The sequence below is a fragment of the Erpetoichthys calabaricus genome, chromosome 16 (genome assembly GCF_900747795.2).
Source record: "Erpetoichthys calabaricus chromosome 16, fErpCal1.3, whole genome shotgun sequence".
In the NCBI taxonomy this organism is placed as follows: domain Eukaryota; kingdom Metazoa; phylum Chordata; class Cladistia; order Polypteriformes; family Polypteridae; genus Erpetoichthys; species Erpetoichthys calabaricus.
Window position 1 is genome coordinate 35,300,891 of NC_041409.2, and position 16,382 is coordinate 35,317,272.

The 16,382-nt window shown below is 43.0% G+C and overlaps 1 protein-coding gene across 2 annotated transcripts in view; it reads right to left on the reverse strand.

The window, feature by feature from the left end:
- The window catches only part of LOC114667106 (transmembrane protein 87A-like), a 138,542-nt gene extending 137,769 nt beyond the window's left edge, over nucleotides 1-773 (reverse strand). For both annotated transcript variants that reach the window (XM_051920073.1, XM_051920072.1), the window contains exon 1: nucleotides 609-773. In XM_051920073.1, the coding sequence (XP_051776033.1) occupies nucleotides 609-713 (105 nt within the window). In that variant the 5' untranslated portion in view covers nucleotides 714-773. The remainder of the gene's footprint in view (nucleotides 1-608) is intronic.
- Nucleotides 774-16,382: the final 15,609 nt, after the last annotated feature.

A 16,382-nucleotide genomic window follows, 5' to 3' on the forward strand; every position in this document is an offset into this window, starting at 1 on the left:
GGCCACTCGATCGGTGTGGCACAATACGAACATACCAGACGTGGTAAAAGTTAATCACGGTGTGTCACATGATGGAGGGCGGCACGCTTTATTCAAGAAAAGCTCCAAGCTGCGCTTTCAGTTTCTTTACTTAAAAAGCACCTACTAACATTGTCAAACCACATTAACTCGAATGATGGGATTGGGCACGCGGCAGCTGATCTTTCTGCCATCCTGTTTGCTGACGTGGTCGTGCGGACGGTTCCGACAGTGGTGGGTGTGTGAGGTTCTTCCGACAGGGGACTTCACGGAAACCACGCCGCCAAGAGTGACGTGTACCTGCAAGAAAACGAAGGCCCGTGAACAGCCGCGCAGAGGAGCGGCAAACTTGGCCGAGGGGCAGCGTTTCGTGAAGCAGGTGAGTGCACCTCGAACTAAAGGTGGAAGCAGCCGAAAAAGCTTGGCCTCTCAATCGTACCTGTTCAGTAAAGGTGTCGACAACAGTTTCAGTTCCAATTGGTTTGTTTGAAAGGTGCAGCTAACTTACCAGTCATACGTAAACATTACCGTCCGACAGACTACTTGAGGGCACAACAATATTCTGATCATTAACAGAAGGAAGCGCTTACCTGACTGAGCTCAATGGTCCACCGTGACACTTCCACACCAGACAAAAGGCTTAAAAACGACAAGAAAATGACTAATCCACTCAGAAGCACGTTTACGTCCGGCATCTTTCAGGCAAGGTGCAGGCAGTTCCGGGTTCCGAATTGGCTCCTCCCATTGGCGGAGTGGGGCCCGCGTGTCTGTCAGGCTGCTAGAACGCAACCATCCATCCGCTAGGAGGCGCACGCCGCGCAGAGTGTCTCTCTATTAGTAAACGGGAGGCTCTTCTACTCTCCAGTCTGTTTCACGCAATGTATTCTGGGATAGCTGAACATCAATCGGGTATAGACGCCGCATTCACTGTGTTGCCCAGTGGACACGATACGTCAGCGCGTCCGCCATATTGTGGGTGTCAAAAGTGCCATTTAAACTAATACAGGTAGACGTGGAAACCGGGTTTTCTGATTAAAAAACAGTATCGTTTACATACAACAGATTTTGGCGAATCGTTTAAATGCAATTATTTATATCCATTTATACACTAATAATGGCACTAATAATAATAATAATAATTATTATTATTATTAAATAATTCCTCTCATATAAGTAACATTTCTCGGACTGCCTTCTTCCATCTCCGAAACATTTCTAGACTTTGTCCTGTTCTTATGCAACACAGTACTGAAGTATTGGTTAATGCCCGAGTCACCTCACATATAAATTACTGTAATGCTATTCTATCTGGCATCCCAGAAAAACGTATTCATTGCTTACAACTTCTTCAAAATTCTGCTGCCAGGATAATAACCTGCTGTTCTAAATCCACTGAACATTTTGCACCTATTGCATTCTCTCTCAACTTCACTGGCTCCCTGTTAACTACAGAATACAATACAAAATACTGCTCTTAACATTTAAAGCTCTTCACAACCTCACTGATCTACAGACTTACACTCCTTTTCGCTCACTCAGATCCTCATCTGCAACTCTACTTTCTGTACCACACATCAAACTCGGTTCTATGGGAGCTCGAGCGTCTCTCATTGTGCTCCTCAACTCTGGAATTCTCTTCCCTCTCATATCCGTCAGCTCGATTCAATAACACATTTTAAAACTATCTTCAAAACTTATCTTTTCAAACTGGCATACAAATTGTTACTGTCAGTTATCTTTGTTTGTCTTTCTTTTAACAGTGAAACGATACACTCAATGACAAAAATAACAATTTTATTGTATACAAATTGGCTTAATAATTTTTGAAAAAATTTCACTCATTCCTCTCTCAATCTCTTTCTCTCTCTCTCTCTCTCTCACACACACACACACACACACACAAGGTGGTTACTTAAATATATACAGGATAGGATCTAAAATCCATGAAACAGAACTGTCTTACATAGCTTTTTCCATGTGTTGCCACTCTGTAATTTGAGAGAAGACAGACACAACTAAACACATGAGCATAAAATGATGGTTGTCAATTTCAAACTGTGTTTCCTCAATGTGCTCCTTGAGAAAAAACACATCATCTGAACCAATCTCAGCCCAAACAAACTGATTGATCAAAGATACACTGACAGCTTGTCCTAATGTCGACTGTCGGATAACACGCTCAGCTACTTTGACCACTTTGACTGTACAATCGGAAGGAATCATCAAACCTCCTTTGTTTTTTAATGTGAGCGAGTGGTAGCTTTTGATCATATGATGCCGGTATGGCATCTGTTACCAAACTAGCACGGCACACATCACAGGACAGCTTTCTCAAAATCCCGTCTAAGGGCTACCTCCCACTGCTTACTGAGGTGGATTTCTTTGGGAAACCTCTAAAGCAGGGGTGTGCAAAGTCATTCCTGAAGGGCCGCAGTGGCTGCAGGTTTTTGTTCCAACCCAATTGCTTAATAAGAAGCACTAATTGCTCTAGAAACACTTCTGCTTCATTTTAGTTATCTCCCTCGTTAAGATTTTGAACCCTTATTGCTTATTTAAGTCTTAAACAGCTGCATTCTTGGTTTGTAATTGCTCCTTATTAGCAATAAGATGCAAATGACAAAAGAAACCAGCAGTTATCCATTTTGCTTGTTACCCTTTACGCCTGTGTGTATTTATCAGGCACTATTTGGTTTAATTAAATACTTGGAAGGAAAGAGAAGAGAAAAAAGTGAAGGATTGAGAATTACCCATCTGTTTTACACTTCAAAATATTTGGATGATATCTTTAGAATGGAAAAAAAAATCTAGGATTTGAGAATGACTTGACATAGCAGAGTTAAAGCACTAACAAGCCATGAAATGTAATTATTGGCAAGGATTGTTTTCTAATTAAACAACTGGGTTGGAACAAAAACCCGTGGCCACTGCGGCCCTCCAGGAATGACTTTGCACACCCCTGCTCTAAAGTTTGAGAAATGTGAACAGCTAACAACAATCTAAATAGTTAGTGACTACATACATTTAGCCAAAACGTTGTTTGGAGGCTCACTTGAGCACATAAATGCATAGCTTTGTTATTTTAGCCTGGCGTAGTTAAAGTTATGATTATAAAATGGGGTTTTCTAATGGCCAAATATAACCAAAACAATTATTCAGCTTTACCTATGAAATGTAATCCCTGTGATCTGGTTTGGAGCGTACAGCAGTTTGTACAATCCCAAGCAGCACATGTGTGAGGTATCTTTATCCATTACTTCACTCCACAGCAGTGCCACACGCAATATGGCAGCTGCGTTGACATACGATGCTGCTGGTCATGCAGCTTCTAGTAATTCTAAGTCTATGGTAGCCACAGCTAGTCGGCCACAAACAGACCGGGTCAGTCGATTTTGTTAAAATTGTGGAGAAAACAGCAACTGTTGGAGGATCATCACATCGACAGAGTATAGGGAAATCCTTGACTTGCATGTATGACTAAGACGTATACAGCAGCATGAACACTGGATCATTCAAATTATTAGGGATGGGCAATACCACTGTTTTTGAAATCGATACCAATGCAAGTATTTTATGTATCAGATTTTCAATACTGATATCGATACTGAGTATTTTTAAAAAAGCATAGGAATTTGTTTTAGTTTAGTTTTAGTGTTTAGAATGGCTAATATTAATGGGCCAATCTGCATTTAAATTAATTAATATCACAAGACAGTATTAAGGTCGTCATAACAAATTTATTACAAAAGTTATATTAATAGAATGAACACGGCATGTCATTTTCTAACCTGTTTACTCCAGACCAGGGCTATGGGAGGCTGCCGGAGCCTATCTCAGCTGCCATAGGGTACAAGGCAGGAGCAAACCCTGGACCGGATGCCCATCCTTTATCGGGCAAACACACACTTTGGCCTAGCCAGCACTGTCAGTTAACCTGACCTGCATGTCTTTGGACTCTGGGAGGAAACTTACACAGCCACAGGGAGAACATGCAAACTCCACGCAGGAAGGATCTGGGTAGCAACGAAATAACATGCAAATGTAATAACGATAATATTAACTTTTATGTTTTCGTAAAGATTTGGTTATTCATGAATGTACTTAAACTGAACCCCTTAGAACACTAACATTCACAAAAAAGTAATATTCCCACATTTGCATTTTCTATTATATTCTGCCCTTCTGTTTTATCGAGAAAAATGTTGTCATATTAGCTTTACATTTAGTTAAGTTTCAAATTTGTATTTTGAAACTATAATGCTGACATTTTTACGTTTAATCCTATTTTTCCTCTGCTGGTGCAAAACAGAAACAATCACAGAAAAGGGCGAGAGGCCATCACACGGTGAACACACACACACACACACACACACACACCAGGGGCCAATTTAACATCATCAGTCCTCCTAACCTGCGTGTCTTTGGACTGTGGAGGAAACAGGAGCACAATACAAAATTAAACAAACATTATATTTTATTACACTAGATGCAGTTACTAATGCAAGTAAAGTACTTTTAAATTCACTAAACTTGCAAAATAATTAATATACTTATTAACATTTACTCAGGCACTTGTTTTTTGGAAATCTTCAAATTAGGCATAGCTAGTAAGTATTTGCATAGTGTTAAGACTCTTTAACATTCTTATTTATGTATATTGGTTGTACTGTACTCTTCGTTTTAGTTAGCAGAAAAACAAAATGGACAGAACTCGTGACAAAATGCTCTGACAGTGATGCTTCACTATTATGAGTCCTCCATTATGCTAACAACGGGCTTTACGTTTCATAAATATTAATGAGTGATAAACCGTAAACTATTTTACTCAACTAAGTCTTCAGTAAATTCCCATCTATATAATCCTGCAAGCAGCAGAGTTACCTGAATAACATATCGTGCATCTTTGAAAACTCTCCTGCAACCTCCCTTATCAGGCACTGATTGCCGCTAAATCGTTGGGCTTTAGATTTCCATCGCTTTGACGTTTTACAAACGTCTTTCTGTTGAGCAGCATGTATGCGTTTTAACTGTTTAAGTGGGCTGCTTCTTTTGCCACTGGACTGCTGATTCTTCTCACAAATATTGCATCGGGCAGCTGTATTCTTTTCCATCTGTAAAAAGTAGCAGCATACAACTAAGCTCTCGGTCAGCCATTGGTGTACAGTCTGCGCTTGTGCGTGGGGCGTGGCTTTATGGTGCTGTTGCGTCACAGCGCGTCTGCTCATTTCAGTACGGGAGCGCGGAAATTGTGTTAATACTCCTTTTGCATGATCCTTGCTACCGTATCCTATGGAAAAAAAGTAGTAATCGATATTTTTGAATGGTACTCAATACCAAATGAGTACAATTTGAGTATCGAAGTATTGATTACTGTGGTATCGATCTTCCCATCCCTACAAATTACACATTGGCAAAAGACGCATCATTGAAGGTTCTACAATATTTACAAGTTTTTGATTGAGCCCAAAATAATCCTTGAACACTCGGATAAATGTTTATTTCTGGTTTAGAATTCTGGTGTAGTAAGTCCAGACTTGTGCGGATCTTTTCCCACGTCGTGTCTAAGTCTCTAGGTGAATGGAGATTAAAACCGCAGTTGTGCTACTTGTAGTGACTCGGTAGTCAGGGTTGATTCCTTATAATGGCAGGTGGTTTTGACATCTAATGCTGAGCAACCAAAATAACATATCGTTTTGTTAGAATTAATGTATACGCTTATTGTGCGGTACCCATAACCCAACTGGCGACCTCAGAAATACGGGTGGCGCAGTGGTAGCGCTGCTGCCTCGCAGTAAGGAGACCTGGGTTCGCTTTCTAGGTCCTCCCCGCGTAGAGTTTACATGTTCTCCCCGTGTCTGCATGGGTTTTCTCCAGGTGCTCCGGTTTCCTCCCACGGTCCAAAGACATGCAGTCTTTGTGCCTAGTGTGTGTGTGTGTGTGTGTGTGCGTGCGCGTGCACTGCGGTGGGCTGGTGCCCTGCCTGGGATTTGTTCCTGCCTTGCGCCCTGTGCTGGCTGGATTGGCTCCAGCAGACCCCCGTGACCCAGTGTTAGGATATAGCAGGTTGGAAAATGACTGACTGACTCAGAAATACATGCAATCCAGTAAGACTAGTGAGGAGGCAAACTAGAAAAATCTCTCCCAAGCTGCTGTATGCTTAGCAGAGCCCTCCGGGGGCGCCATCATCTGAGCAGAGGTGTAGCAACAGGAACCCCCTGAGGGCATCCATTTCACATAGGAAATTCTTGCAATGACAAATCTGCAGGACACCCCACCCCGAAGTGCAACACTGACACTGTAGAACGAAACAATCAGAAACCCCCCTAATAGGGTTTGTAGATCTAAAATAAAGAATTAGTATTTATTAAATTATCTTTCTGACTTTGCATTACAGTAATATTAATAAATTTGACTCTTTTTTTGCCTGGAGAACACTATAATTGCCTCTTCGTCTGAGGTGCTTGTGCCGATGGAAACCAAACCCCACCCCCCGCGAACACGTCGTTGAAGTTTAACAATACTGATTACTCGCTATGGCCAGTGAGGGGCGATGTCTGCCCACCATGCCTAGGGTTCCAAATGGGCTTCTGCTGGCACTGCCCCATAGTGCTGACTCACAGTGACCCTGAACTGTATCAACGGGTTTAGCAAAACAAGGCTGATTTTAGATACTTATTTGAGGCCCCTACTTGTTTCCAGCCCAGTGGTGTTGTTGGAGGAGATGGGCTTTTGGGGCTTGGGCCACTGATCTTCGAATGCATTCTTCAATCTGACCTCCATGTATAAGATTCTCGTGAAACCCCATGGAAGATGTGAAAGCCCCTCTTCCTGCTCTTCGATTACATGTACAAATGTGTGTGAAAATCTGAGGGGCTGCTGAGCCCATGATATCTGCTAAAACTAAGGACGTGCCAGTTCCAGCCCACTAATCATCCACTCAGTTTGTGCAAACCAGTGACTTTTTCAATATACACAGAAAGGCTGATGCCTTGATTAAGTTGCAGTTGAGTTCTGCCTGGCCCAATGTGGGTATCTAAGTCAGAATGACTGGCAAAGTGGGCATACTCTCACGTCTAACGAATCTGATTTACATGATGTTTAATTGGCACTGTAGATGGTGTTGCCCCAGCCTCATTTTCACAGCTTTGAGAAATGGTAGAGGCCTTTGTTAAGTCACAGTTGAGTTATGCCTGGCGTAATGCAAAGTTGGCATACTAAGATACCTAATGATTTGGATTTGCATGATTATTTAATGGGCAGTGTAAAGCTTAAGTGGTGTTGGGCCATCCCCATTTTCACAGTTTTCACTCTTCAGCATTGATATTTCTGAGATGTTGCAAAGTTCCTAAAAAAATGCCCAGTGCCCATCAGTTAAAAGTTGGTTTATACCTGACACATCCGCAAGGGTCGCATGGCATCATTCCCAGATGATGGCATCATTCCCAGAGGCATTCCCTTGCACACAGATTTTTTTTTCTAAAAATGTGGTGATACAGACTCTGCACCATGTATTCAAAGTTGTGAATTTCGGGGAGAGGTTATGTGAGAGCTGGCCTGAGTATAACACAACAGGCCATTAAAGTGCAAGGAAGACCTGCAAAAATGTCTGAGGGGCATCATGTGTTCTCAGGAAAATGTTATACTTGCCTTTCCTGCACCGCTTGTGGTATTCCATCTTCTCCGTTTTTTTTCCTTGTAAAGCCAACAATAACTATCACAGTGTTTATTCTTTGTGCAGTCTCATTTCCTCTGCTGGTATGCGACATTGACCAAAAAATGTCCCCTACTGACTAGGAGACTATAAACGCATACAAATAGAAATGTGTTTCGGTTGCTGACAGCTTTGGCTTGTGGTTCTTCACGCGGGAAATACAAATAAGTCCAAACAGTCCTGTGCCAGCTTTGCCAGGCCATTTGACCCAACTATCTTCTGTTGTGTTTCTTGTGTTTTGTGGGTGGGCCCCTCAAGAGGCGGAGCCACCTGCCAATCACCTCAAAGGAATGCCCTCAGCTGTATAAAGGCTAAGGAATACCCAGAATCCCTTGTGGTTTATTGTGAATGCACTCGTGGTGTGGTGAGTTCTCTAGTGGTTCTTGTTATTATACTTTGCTTTTGTGATTTCCTGGATTGTTTTTTTTTTTCTTACTTCAGCTGCTGAATTGTGCATTGGGACTGGTTTGCCTTACCTTTTGTTCACATAAATCTTTTCATTCCTAAACCTCTTTCTTTACCCTGTTGCTTGCTAGTCAGAGTTTGATGGTGTTTCCTCCTGTAGTGGCCATTTTGAGTATTTTCTTCGTGCTTAGGAAGTCTCTAATTCTTAACACCAGGTACCACTTTGGGCTGGACAAAATTATGTGCAACTTAACAAAGGCATCTGCCCTTTTTCAAAACTGTGAAAAAGATGGCAGCCCAATACCCCTCTCAGGGAGTTGGAGACAAGATTGGAGATAGACAAAGCTCACCTGGAGAGGAGTGGAAGAGAAAAAGGAAACAATGATGGATGGAAGGCAGGATAAGAATGTGCTGTGCTATACGGTATGATGCTGGACTGATTTAAAAGAAAGCTGTCAAAACTACTTTGTTGAATACATTGACTTGTGTTTGAGGCTCTGATATGACTATATATATATATATTGTAGCAGTAGAGATGTTTGTCCACCTCTTGAACCCTCAGGTACCACTCCAAACATGAGGTAAAAGCGCAAGACTTCTTTATTTTACTCTTCTTGTACTCGCGTGCACAAGGCACCCTCCACTCCACACTACTCATATAATAAATCACTAATCACAAACAATACTCTTTCCTCCTCGCCCAGACACTTGCCACCCTACCTCCCAGCTCAGCTCAGTGTCTGGGCTTTCCCACAGTCCTTTTATATACCCTGACCCGGAGGTGTTCCTGTCCAACAGTCCACAGTTCCTTATTCCTTCCGGGTCAGGGTAAACAGTCCTTTACTTCAACCCGGGAGCACGTCGTATCTTCCTGTCATGTGACCATGACGTACTCCCGGGTTATAGGGCACATAAGAGCCCACGAGCCCCCCTACAGCGACGCCTGGTGGCCCCCAAGGTATCCAGCAGGGCTGCGTATAAAAACTACATAGTCCATAAGGCCCTGCTGGAACTCGGGGCACGTCTATGCTGTCCGGAGAGCTCCTCCTGGCGGCCTAGGGGTGAGGGCCGGAGTTAGAAGCCGGCAATCCACCACAATATATATATATATTCAGTCATTACCCAACCCGCTATATCCTGACACAGGGTCACCGGGGTCTACTGGAGCCAATCCCAGCCAGCACTGGGAGCATGGCAGGAAAAAATCTCTGGGCAGGGCACCAGCCCACCGCAGAGCACACACTAGGGACAATTTAGAATCGCCAATGCACCTAACCTGCATGTCTTTGGACTGTGGGAGGAAACCGGAGCACCCGGAGGAAACCCACGCAGACACGGGGAGAACATACAAACTCCACGCAGGGAGGACCCAGGAAGCAAACCCAAGTCTCCTAACTGCGAGGCAGCAACACTACCACTGTGCCACCGTGCCGCCATATATAATATATATATATATATATATATATATATATATATATAGTAGTGGGCGATGACATAACCACAGTGACTCAAATACTGGCCTCATATACAAGGTTTGTTACAATAAATTACCTTTACAAAGGCTTTTTAATAACCTTTGTAATAGTAACATCAGCACAAGCACAATCCTAATCACAATTCTCTGGTTCCTTCCCAGGCGAGCTTTGTCCATCTCCTCCTGGGTAAAGCAGAGAGTGGCTTTTTTTAAACTGGACCCAGGAGTATTTCCAGTACCATGATCAAGCAGAAGTCCCCAAAAGTAGGGATCATGAATCCCCCATGGCACCCATGGCAGGGCTAATTTTAGCCGTTAAATGCAAATACTTTAAGTAGTACAGTCTTAGGTGATCACTAAGAGTAAAGGTCTGCAAACAATGAGTAACAGAGTTTAAAAAAGCAGACACTGTTACTGAGGCAGTACAATGTAAGCAAAAGACGCACAATGCCTGAACAAACTCATCAGACTCCATCACAGGGTGAGCTCTGGACACACTGGAAGCTGTGGTGGATAAGAGGATGGTGGCAAAAGTGGATACCATCATGAAAAATCCCCTTCATCCACTCCAGGAGGCGCTGTCTTGGAGCAGTTTTAACCAAATGCTAACTCCATCATGGTGTACTAAGAAGTGCCTCTGGGGGTCTTTTCTGCCCACTGCTATCATGTAATTCAATGCTTCCCCCTGACGTGTTCTAAGTCAGTTTTGAAATTTCTGCACAATATACATTTATTATTTATTAATTTATCGATTGATTGAACTATTTATAAAGTTGATCTAACCTTACCTGAAGCACAGCTGAAAGTATATGAGCTCATGGAGGAGTAGCACCACTGTTCATGCAATTGAGCACTGAAAAGTTACAGTGCCTTACTTTATAAAATAAATATGATGAAAACTAATTTTATGATCGAGCATAATAAAATAAAAGTAATGTGTTACAACAATAAACATCACGGTGAGGGTTTAAATATCGAGGGAGCGATGGAGCTCAGGGCTATCTTGACAGCATCATAATAGCCAAACAGAAACATACCCAGGCATCAGAAACATTGTGGCCCCCATTGTGCCCATATGTTAAGTTGGCCCCGAGTCGGATCCCCAGTGCCAAAGAGTGCTGAATGAACAGCACAGAATAACATTGGCCCAAAGGTAAAAAAATATTACAGACCCCCGCCTTGATGCTTTAAAACATTTAACTGGCTACAAAAACCTGTAGAAGAAAATAAACATCACATCCCACCTTCAGATGCCAACACTTTATACTGATTAATGTTGCCGTAATTTAGAAATACATAAGACACCTCTCCAAATTGTTGCCATTGACTCGCTTGCACATCCTGTATTCAGGCTTGCATGTTTCTTGTGGTTTTCCTTCCCCATTTTCCAGAAAGCTGAAGAATTTCTAAACGCCACTCTGGCTCCCCTCTTCGTCAGTACAGTGTGCTGGCAAAATCTCCGATGACCATCTTATTAGCTCCTGTAAGTGGATTGAGAAGGGGGTGCCACTCCAGCAAACTGGAAGTGCAATCGTGATGTTGGTAGTAGAATCAACACTGGGAAAATAAAGCTTAGAGGTCCTTTTAAAATGTTTAAATTGATACTCATCGATATTTTGATACTTTTCACATCCCTACTTGGTATTTAGGTGGGCACTGGCTGAGCCTAACAGACCTGAATAGTTAGGCCCAGAGAGGCCGTAGGTTTGTTGTTTTCGGTTTATTTGCTACTTTAGCTGCTCATTTTGTTTGTGCCCACCTTTGTGTGCTGTGGTGTCAACATCCCTTTTTTTTTTTATTTTGCGCACCTTGACTTTGCTTCTATGTTTGGGAACAACTCAAAAGTGCCTCCTATCAGTAAGCTGCTGCTGGAGAATGTGAATTTCCCATTGGGATTAATAAAGTATCTATCTATCTATCTATCTATCTATCTATCTATCTATCTATCTATCTATCTATCTATCTATCTATCTATCTATCTATCTATCTATCTATCTATCTATCTATCTATCACAATTATAAATGTGGGGGGAGTAATGACAAAAATTAGAATGGTGGTTGGATTAAAGTGAGCACAAGAAATAAAGAAAGTTGCTGGTTTGCACTCCAGCTGCATTATGCCACACTAGCCTGGGTGCCCAGCATTGCAGATACAATCATGATGTAAATCAGAATTTCACTAATTAAACCCACGATGGGGGAGAATCTTTGCATACCTGAGTTAAATCACAAAAATGTCTCTCAGGGCCACTTCCGTCATAAAGGGTGGGTGCGGTCACTAAAAGAAGTTCCCTAAAGGGGGTCATTTTGGAAAGAAACATAGCCTCTGGCATTCCCATGACCATATAGGAGACTCTGTGCAAAATTTGGTGAATCTGGGATCAATAGGTGTGGAGATATATATACTGTGTATATATATATATAATATATATATATATATATATACACCAGACAGACATACATCTAGCTTTACATGGTAGATTAATGTTCTGAGTGTGTTACTTTGGTGGGTTTTTTTGCGTTTTTTTTTGTCAGTATGCTAATAGTTATTATGGTTCTCTGGGCTGCAGAACCCTGTTATGATGAACTATGAGTAATTATGTGCTTTGTGTTGTGCATTGTGTCCTCTAGGGGGCAGCACTGACCTCCAAAGCCCAGACACAGTTGTATTACAACTGTCCTGGTTCCAATAATGTGCTTTTAGTTTAGATATGTAATTCATTTCATACAGGCTTCTTTTGTTCAAAATACAGCATAGCACGACTCTTACTGTCCTTTTTTTGTCCTTTTCCCTTTACTCCTCCCAGACGTGTGTTGCCCTTCTCCACTACCAACTTTGACTCCTCAGGCCAAGTGTAAGGCTGTCTTTTAAAGTTTGACTGGTGCTCATTCTATTGCCCCCATGTAGCATTTCCAAATCAGACAGGACTGCAGCTGTCCTTGTGCCATCAATATCCGACAGCACCCTAGCCCCCCCCCCCAACAGACTCCAACATGGCAGCCCCATGGGACCACATTTCCCATGCTGCCTTTTAGGTGTCCAACTGGAGCTCACCAGACAGGATGCTGCCATGCAGAGTATTGGGGGGTGGGACACATTGCCCCTTGCAAGCTGTCACCCACTATCCTGTCATTCCAGGCTCATCCATTGTGTCCTCCTGTGGCTGCTAGGAGGCCAGTCCCCATTTAGCTGATGCCGCAGCATCCCTCCATAACCAAGTCCTGACTCGGAAAGGGGGATATCGCAGCTCTCTCACTGAACTTCCTTCACCAAGACATCCCAGGCCAAATAAGGGAGCGGGGTCTTTCCTGGCTTGGATGCTGATCCGTACCTCATGGCATATATTGATTAGACACATAACACAATTGAGATAAAAGGAAGTACTAGATAAACATTAGGAAGGTTTAGGGTTGATTGCACTTCATCTAGTGATTGCTGTGTAATAAAATTTGATGAGCTGCCTGTCTTGCCACATGGCCAACTAGAAGTGGTGAAGAGAAGTGTCTGAAGTCGTCATGGGCCAAAAGGTGTAAAAGAACAAGGTACGTCCTGTGACCACTGTTGCCAGGGGAAAAATTTTAACTAATAGAAGAATTGAGAAGAAAGGTAGGACCTGGATGGGACAGGTCGAGGGGCCAGACGCCACCATGGGAAGGGTGCCAGCCCCTACTCTTCAGTACCTTATTGGACCAAAAATGCTTCAGGAAGGTGAAAAAAAGACATAAATGCAAAGGCAAATTGGAGGTCTGCGTTTCAGGCACCCCAGCCACGGCAGCCAGAGGCTCTGCCAGACAGACTGACCAGCTGACTACCTAATGTAGGGAGACCTTCTATGTCGACACTAGGCACACTGAGTGTCCAGCCTTTGATGGGAAGCGCTGCTATCCATCAAGAGTAGTACTTGGTGGTATTTTGTTGTCACCATTTTGTTGAGCAATCGCCAAACAGTTACTGTGGAAATCGGACCGAGAGCACACTTGTGACTTTGCTTCTATGTTTGGGAACAACTCAAAAGTGCCTCCTATCATTTACAATTATAAATGTGGGGGGGAGAATGACAAACATTAGAATGGTGGTTGGATTAAAGTGAGCACAAGAAAAAAAGAAAGTTGCTGGTTTGCACTCCAGCTGCATTATGCCCACACTAGCCTGGGTGCCCAGGCACACTGAGTGTCCAGCCTTTGATGGGAAGTGCTGCTATCCATCCAGGTAGTACTTGGCGTATTTTGTTGTCACCATTTTGTTGAGCAATCGCCAATCAGTTACTGTGGAAATCGGACCGAGAGCACACTTGTGACGTGCTCCTTCACGACAGGATAAAGGGGCAGTGCGTCTTCTCTCTGCTCATCCAAGAATTCCTTCAACTTTTTACTTGTGCCTTTCATTTTGATTTTCCTGGTTTGATTAAATATTTTGCTATGAATTTCGTGTTTTGCCTTTTGCTTGTTGAACTTGCCTTGGCTTCGATTACGTTTCCCTTTCTGGTATTTTTTAGGAGCAGAACAAGTAGTTACTTTCAAATTAAAATGTAGCTTTGTTGTTAAACATGTACATGCAGAAGGAGCATTTGACTTCGCTGTGTCCCTCCCTTCTCTATCTGCCATTACTCACCCCTGAAGCCATTAGGTCGACACACTCATATTCTTCTTACCTCTTTTCACACACATCGAACACTTAAAGTCAATGACACATGGATTTTAAAAATCGAAAACATAAACAGATTTGCAATTGCTTAGACATGATAGGGGCAGGAAGGTGACGTCAGCTCAAGATTACACATCTCCTTTCAATTTCTACAACCAGGAGAAAGCCAAATAATTTCCAGCGCACTTGCAGACACTTATTCATTCACTGAATAGAGCGTGTGGAGTGTTGCTGCGTCACAAGACCGTCATGCAGTCGCTCTTAACAGAAGGAGGGCAGGCAATGCTTTTATTAGAGAATTCTGTTTTCTGAACAAGCAGCCTGCAGCGGTTCTTGTCCTCCCAGGCAGTCCTGTGGTACTCACATAAATAATAACCAGAAAGAGAGTTGCCGAGTGGTGAATATGGTACCTAATCAGTAACGTCATGCATATCTGGACATACTAAATGTTTAATTTTGGAGAAAAGCTGTAAGGAGCATCTTAAAGAAATGAGAATATAAGAAAAGGAAGATTCCAGGTACTAGAGGTGCGGCTAGTCTAGAGTGTGGAGCTTAATATTTCAGAAATAGACCCATAGCATGGGCAGTGCTCTCTGCAACATTTGGGACAAACCCCTCTGCTCCACAGTTAAAAATTACAAATCTAACAATTCAGACAACTTGTGATTAAAGTGCACAGTGCAGACTTTCATTTAAGGGGATTTGTACACATTTTGATCACACCCACCCCCCCCCCAGCCAATTTCAAGGCACCATAATGAGTGATTGTGGGCTGTACAAAAAAATAATGTTGTTGTTAATTTGAATTCATGCTATTTGCAGGCACCCATATGACAACAGCAGCCATACCACCTGCACTTCAGAACAGATCATCCACCTGAAGCTACGCACATTTGGGCCCAGCCAGTACTTGGATGGGAGACCATCTAGGAAAAGCTTGGGTTGCTGCTGGAAGAGGTGTTGGTAAGGCCAACATGGGCGCTTACCCTGAGGTCTGAATGTGGACCCCAATGCCCCAGTGCAGTGATGGGGGACACTGTGCTGAAAAAATAGCACCGTCCTTCAGTTGAGATGTAAAACCGAAGTCCTGACTCTTTGTGGTCATGAAAGATCCCTGGGCATCCTTCATAAAGAGTAGGGTGTATCCCAATGTCCTGGCTAAATTACCCACCATGGCAAGTTATTCTGACCCCCTAATCATCCCCTTGTCTCTAATTCTCTCTCTCTCTCTCTCGCCACTTCACCCCCTAACAACTAATGTGTGGTGAGTGTGCTGGTGCAAAAATGGCTGCCGTCACATCATCCAGGTGGGTGCCACACATTAGTGGCCCCCCCTCCCTATGAAACATGCTCTGAGTAGCAAGTAAAGCGCTATATACATGTAATTTGCGGTATTATTATTATTAATTTTGAAAAAGTGCTGGATGTAAAATTGTGGTCACAGTGACTCATACAATGTCAGTTTTGAGTCACCATATAAACTAAGCTGCAAGGTGTTTAAGAAAACCTGCTTGTGTTATTGCATGCAGCAAGAGTCCTGTTAAAATCATGACCAATTGTTATTTCACAAATCTGTTCCCATCACTTCATGGTTATTTATAGAAACCTGTTTTCTAAAATGCCATATGTAAGAACCCAATAGGAAGGATAGGCATCCTGGCCATTCTTCATCCCAGCACAGAGATAAATAAGGGTGATAAGTGGACTGGGAAGAACATGAGTGCCGGGAGCAGTTCATTCCCCCACACAGCAGGTGGCAGTGTTGCTCCAGGCTAAACTGGGTGTTTTACACAGGGTGGTCTGTGTTGCTTCATTTTTGATTTATGACCAGTCTTGCCCCAGTATCATTGTGTAAGGTGGACTGCGCATGACAGCCACCCTGATCTTACAGGTTACCCCCTGATGAGTGATTATACAAGGGGCAGACTAGGACCATTTAGTTTACTCATGGATACAGGTTAGACTGGTCAAACCGATTTTCCACTGTCACAGATTGTCCAGGCAAGGGAATCGGGGTAGTCCACCTCTGGCACTGCCCTCTTGTGGTACCCAAAGACCCTAACAGGGTTGTGCTTCTGGACTCCAAGTCACATGGCACCCTGCGGATGTCTCAATTAGGCTTGGCCTAGAGG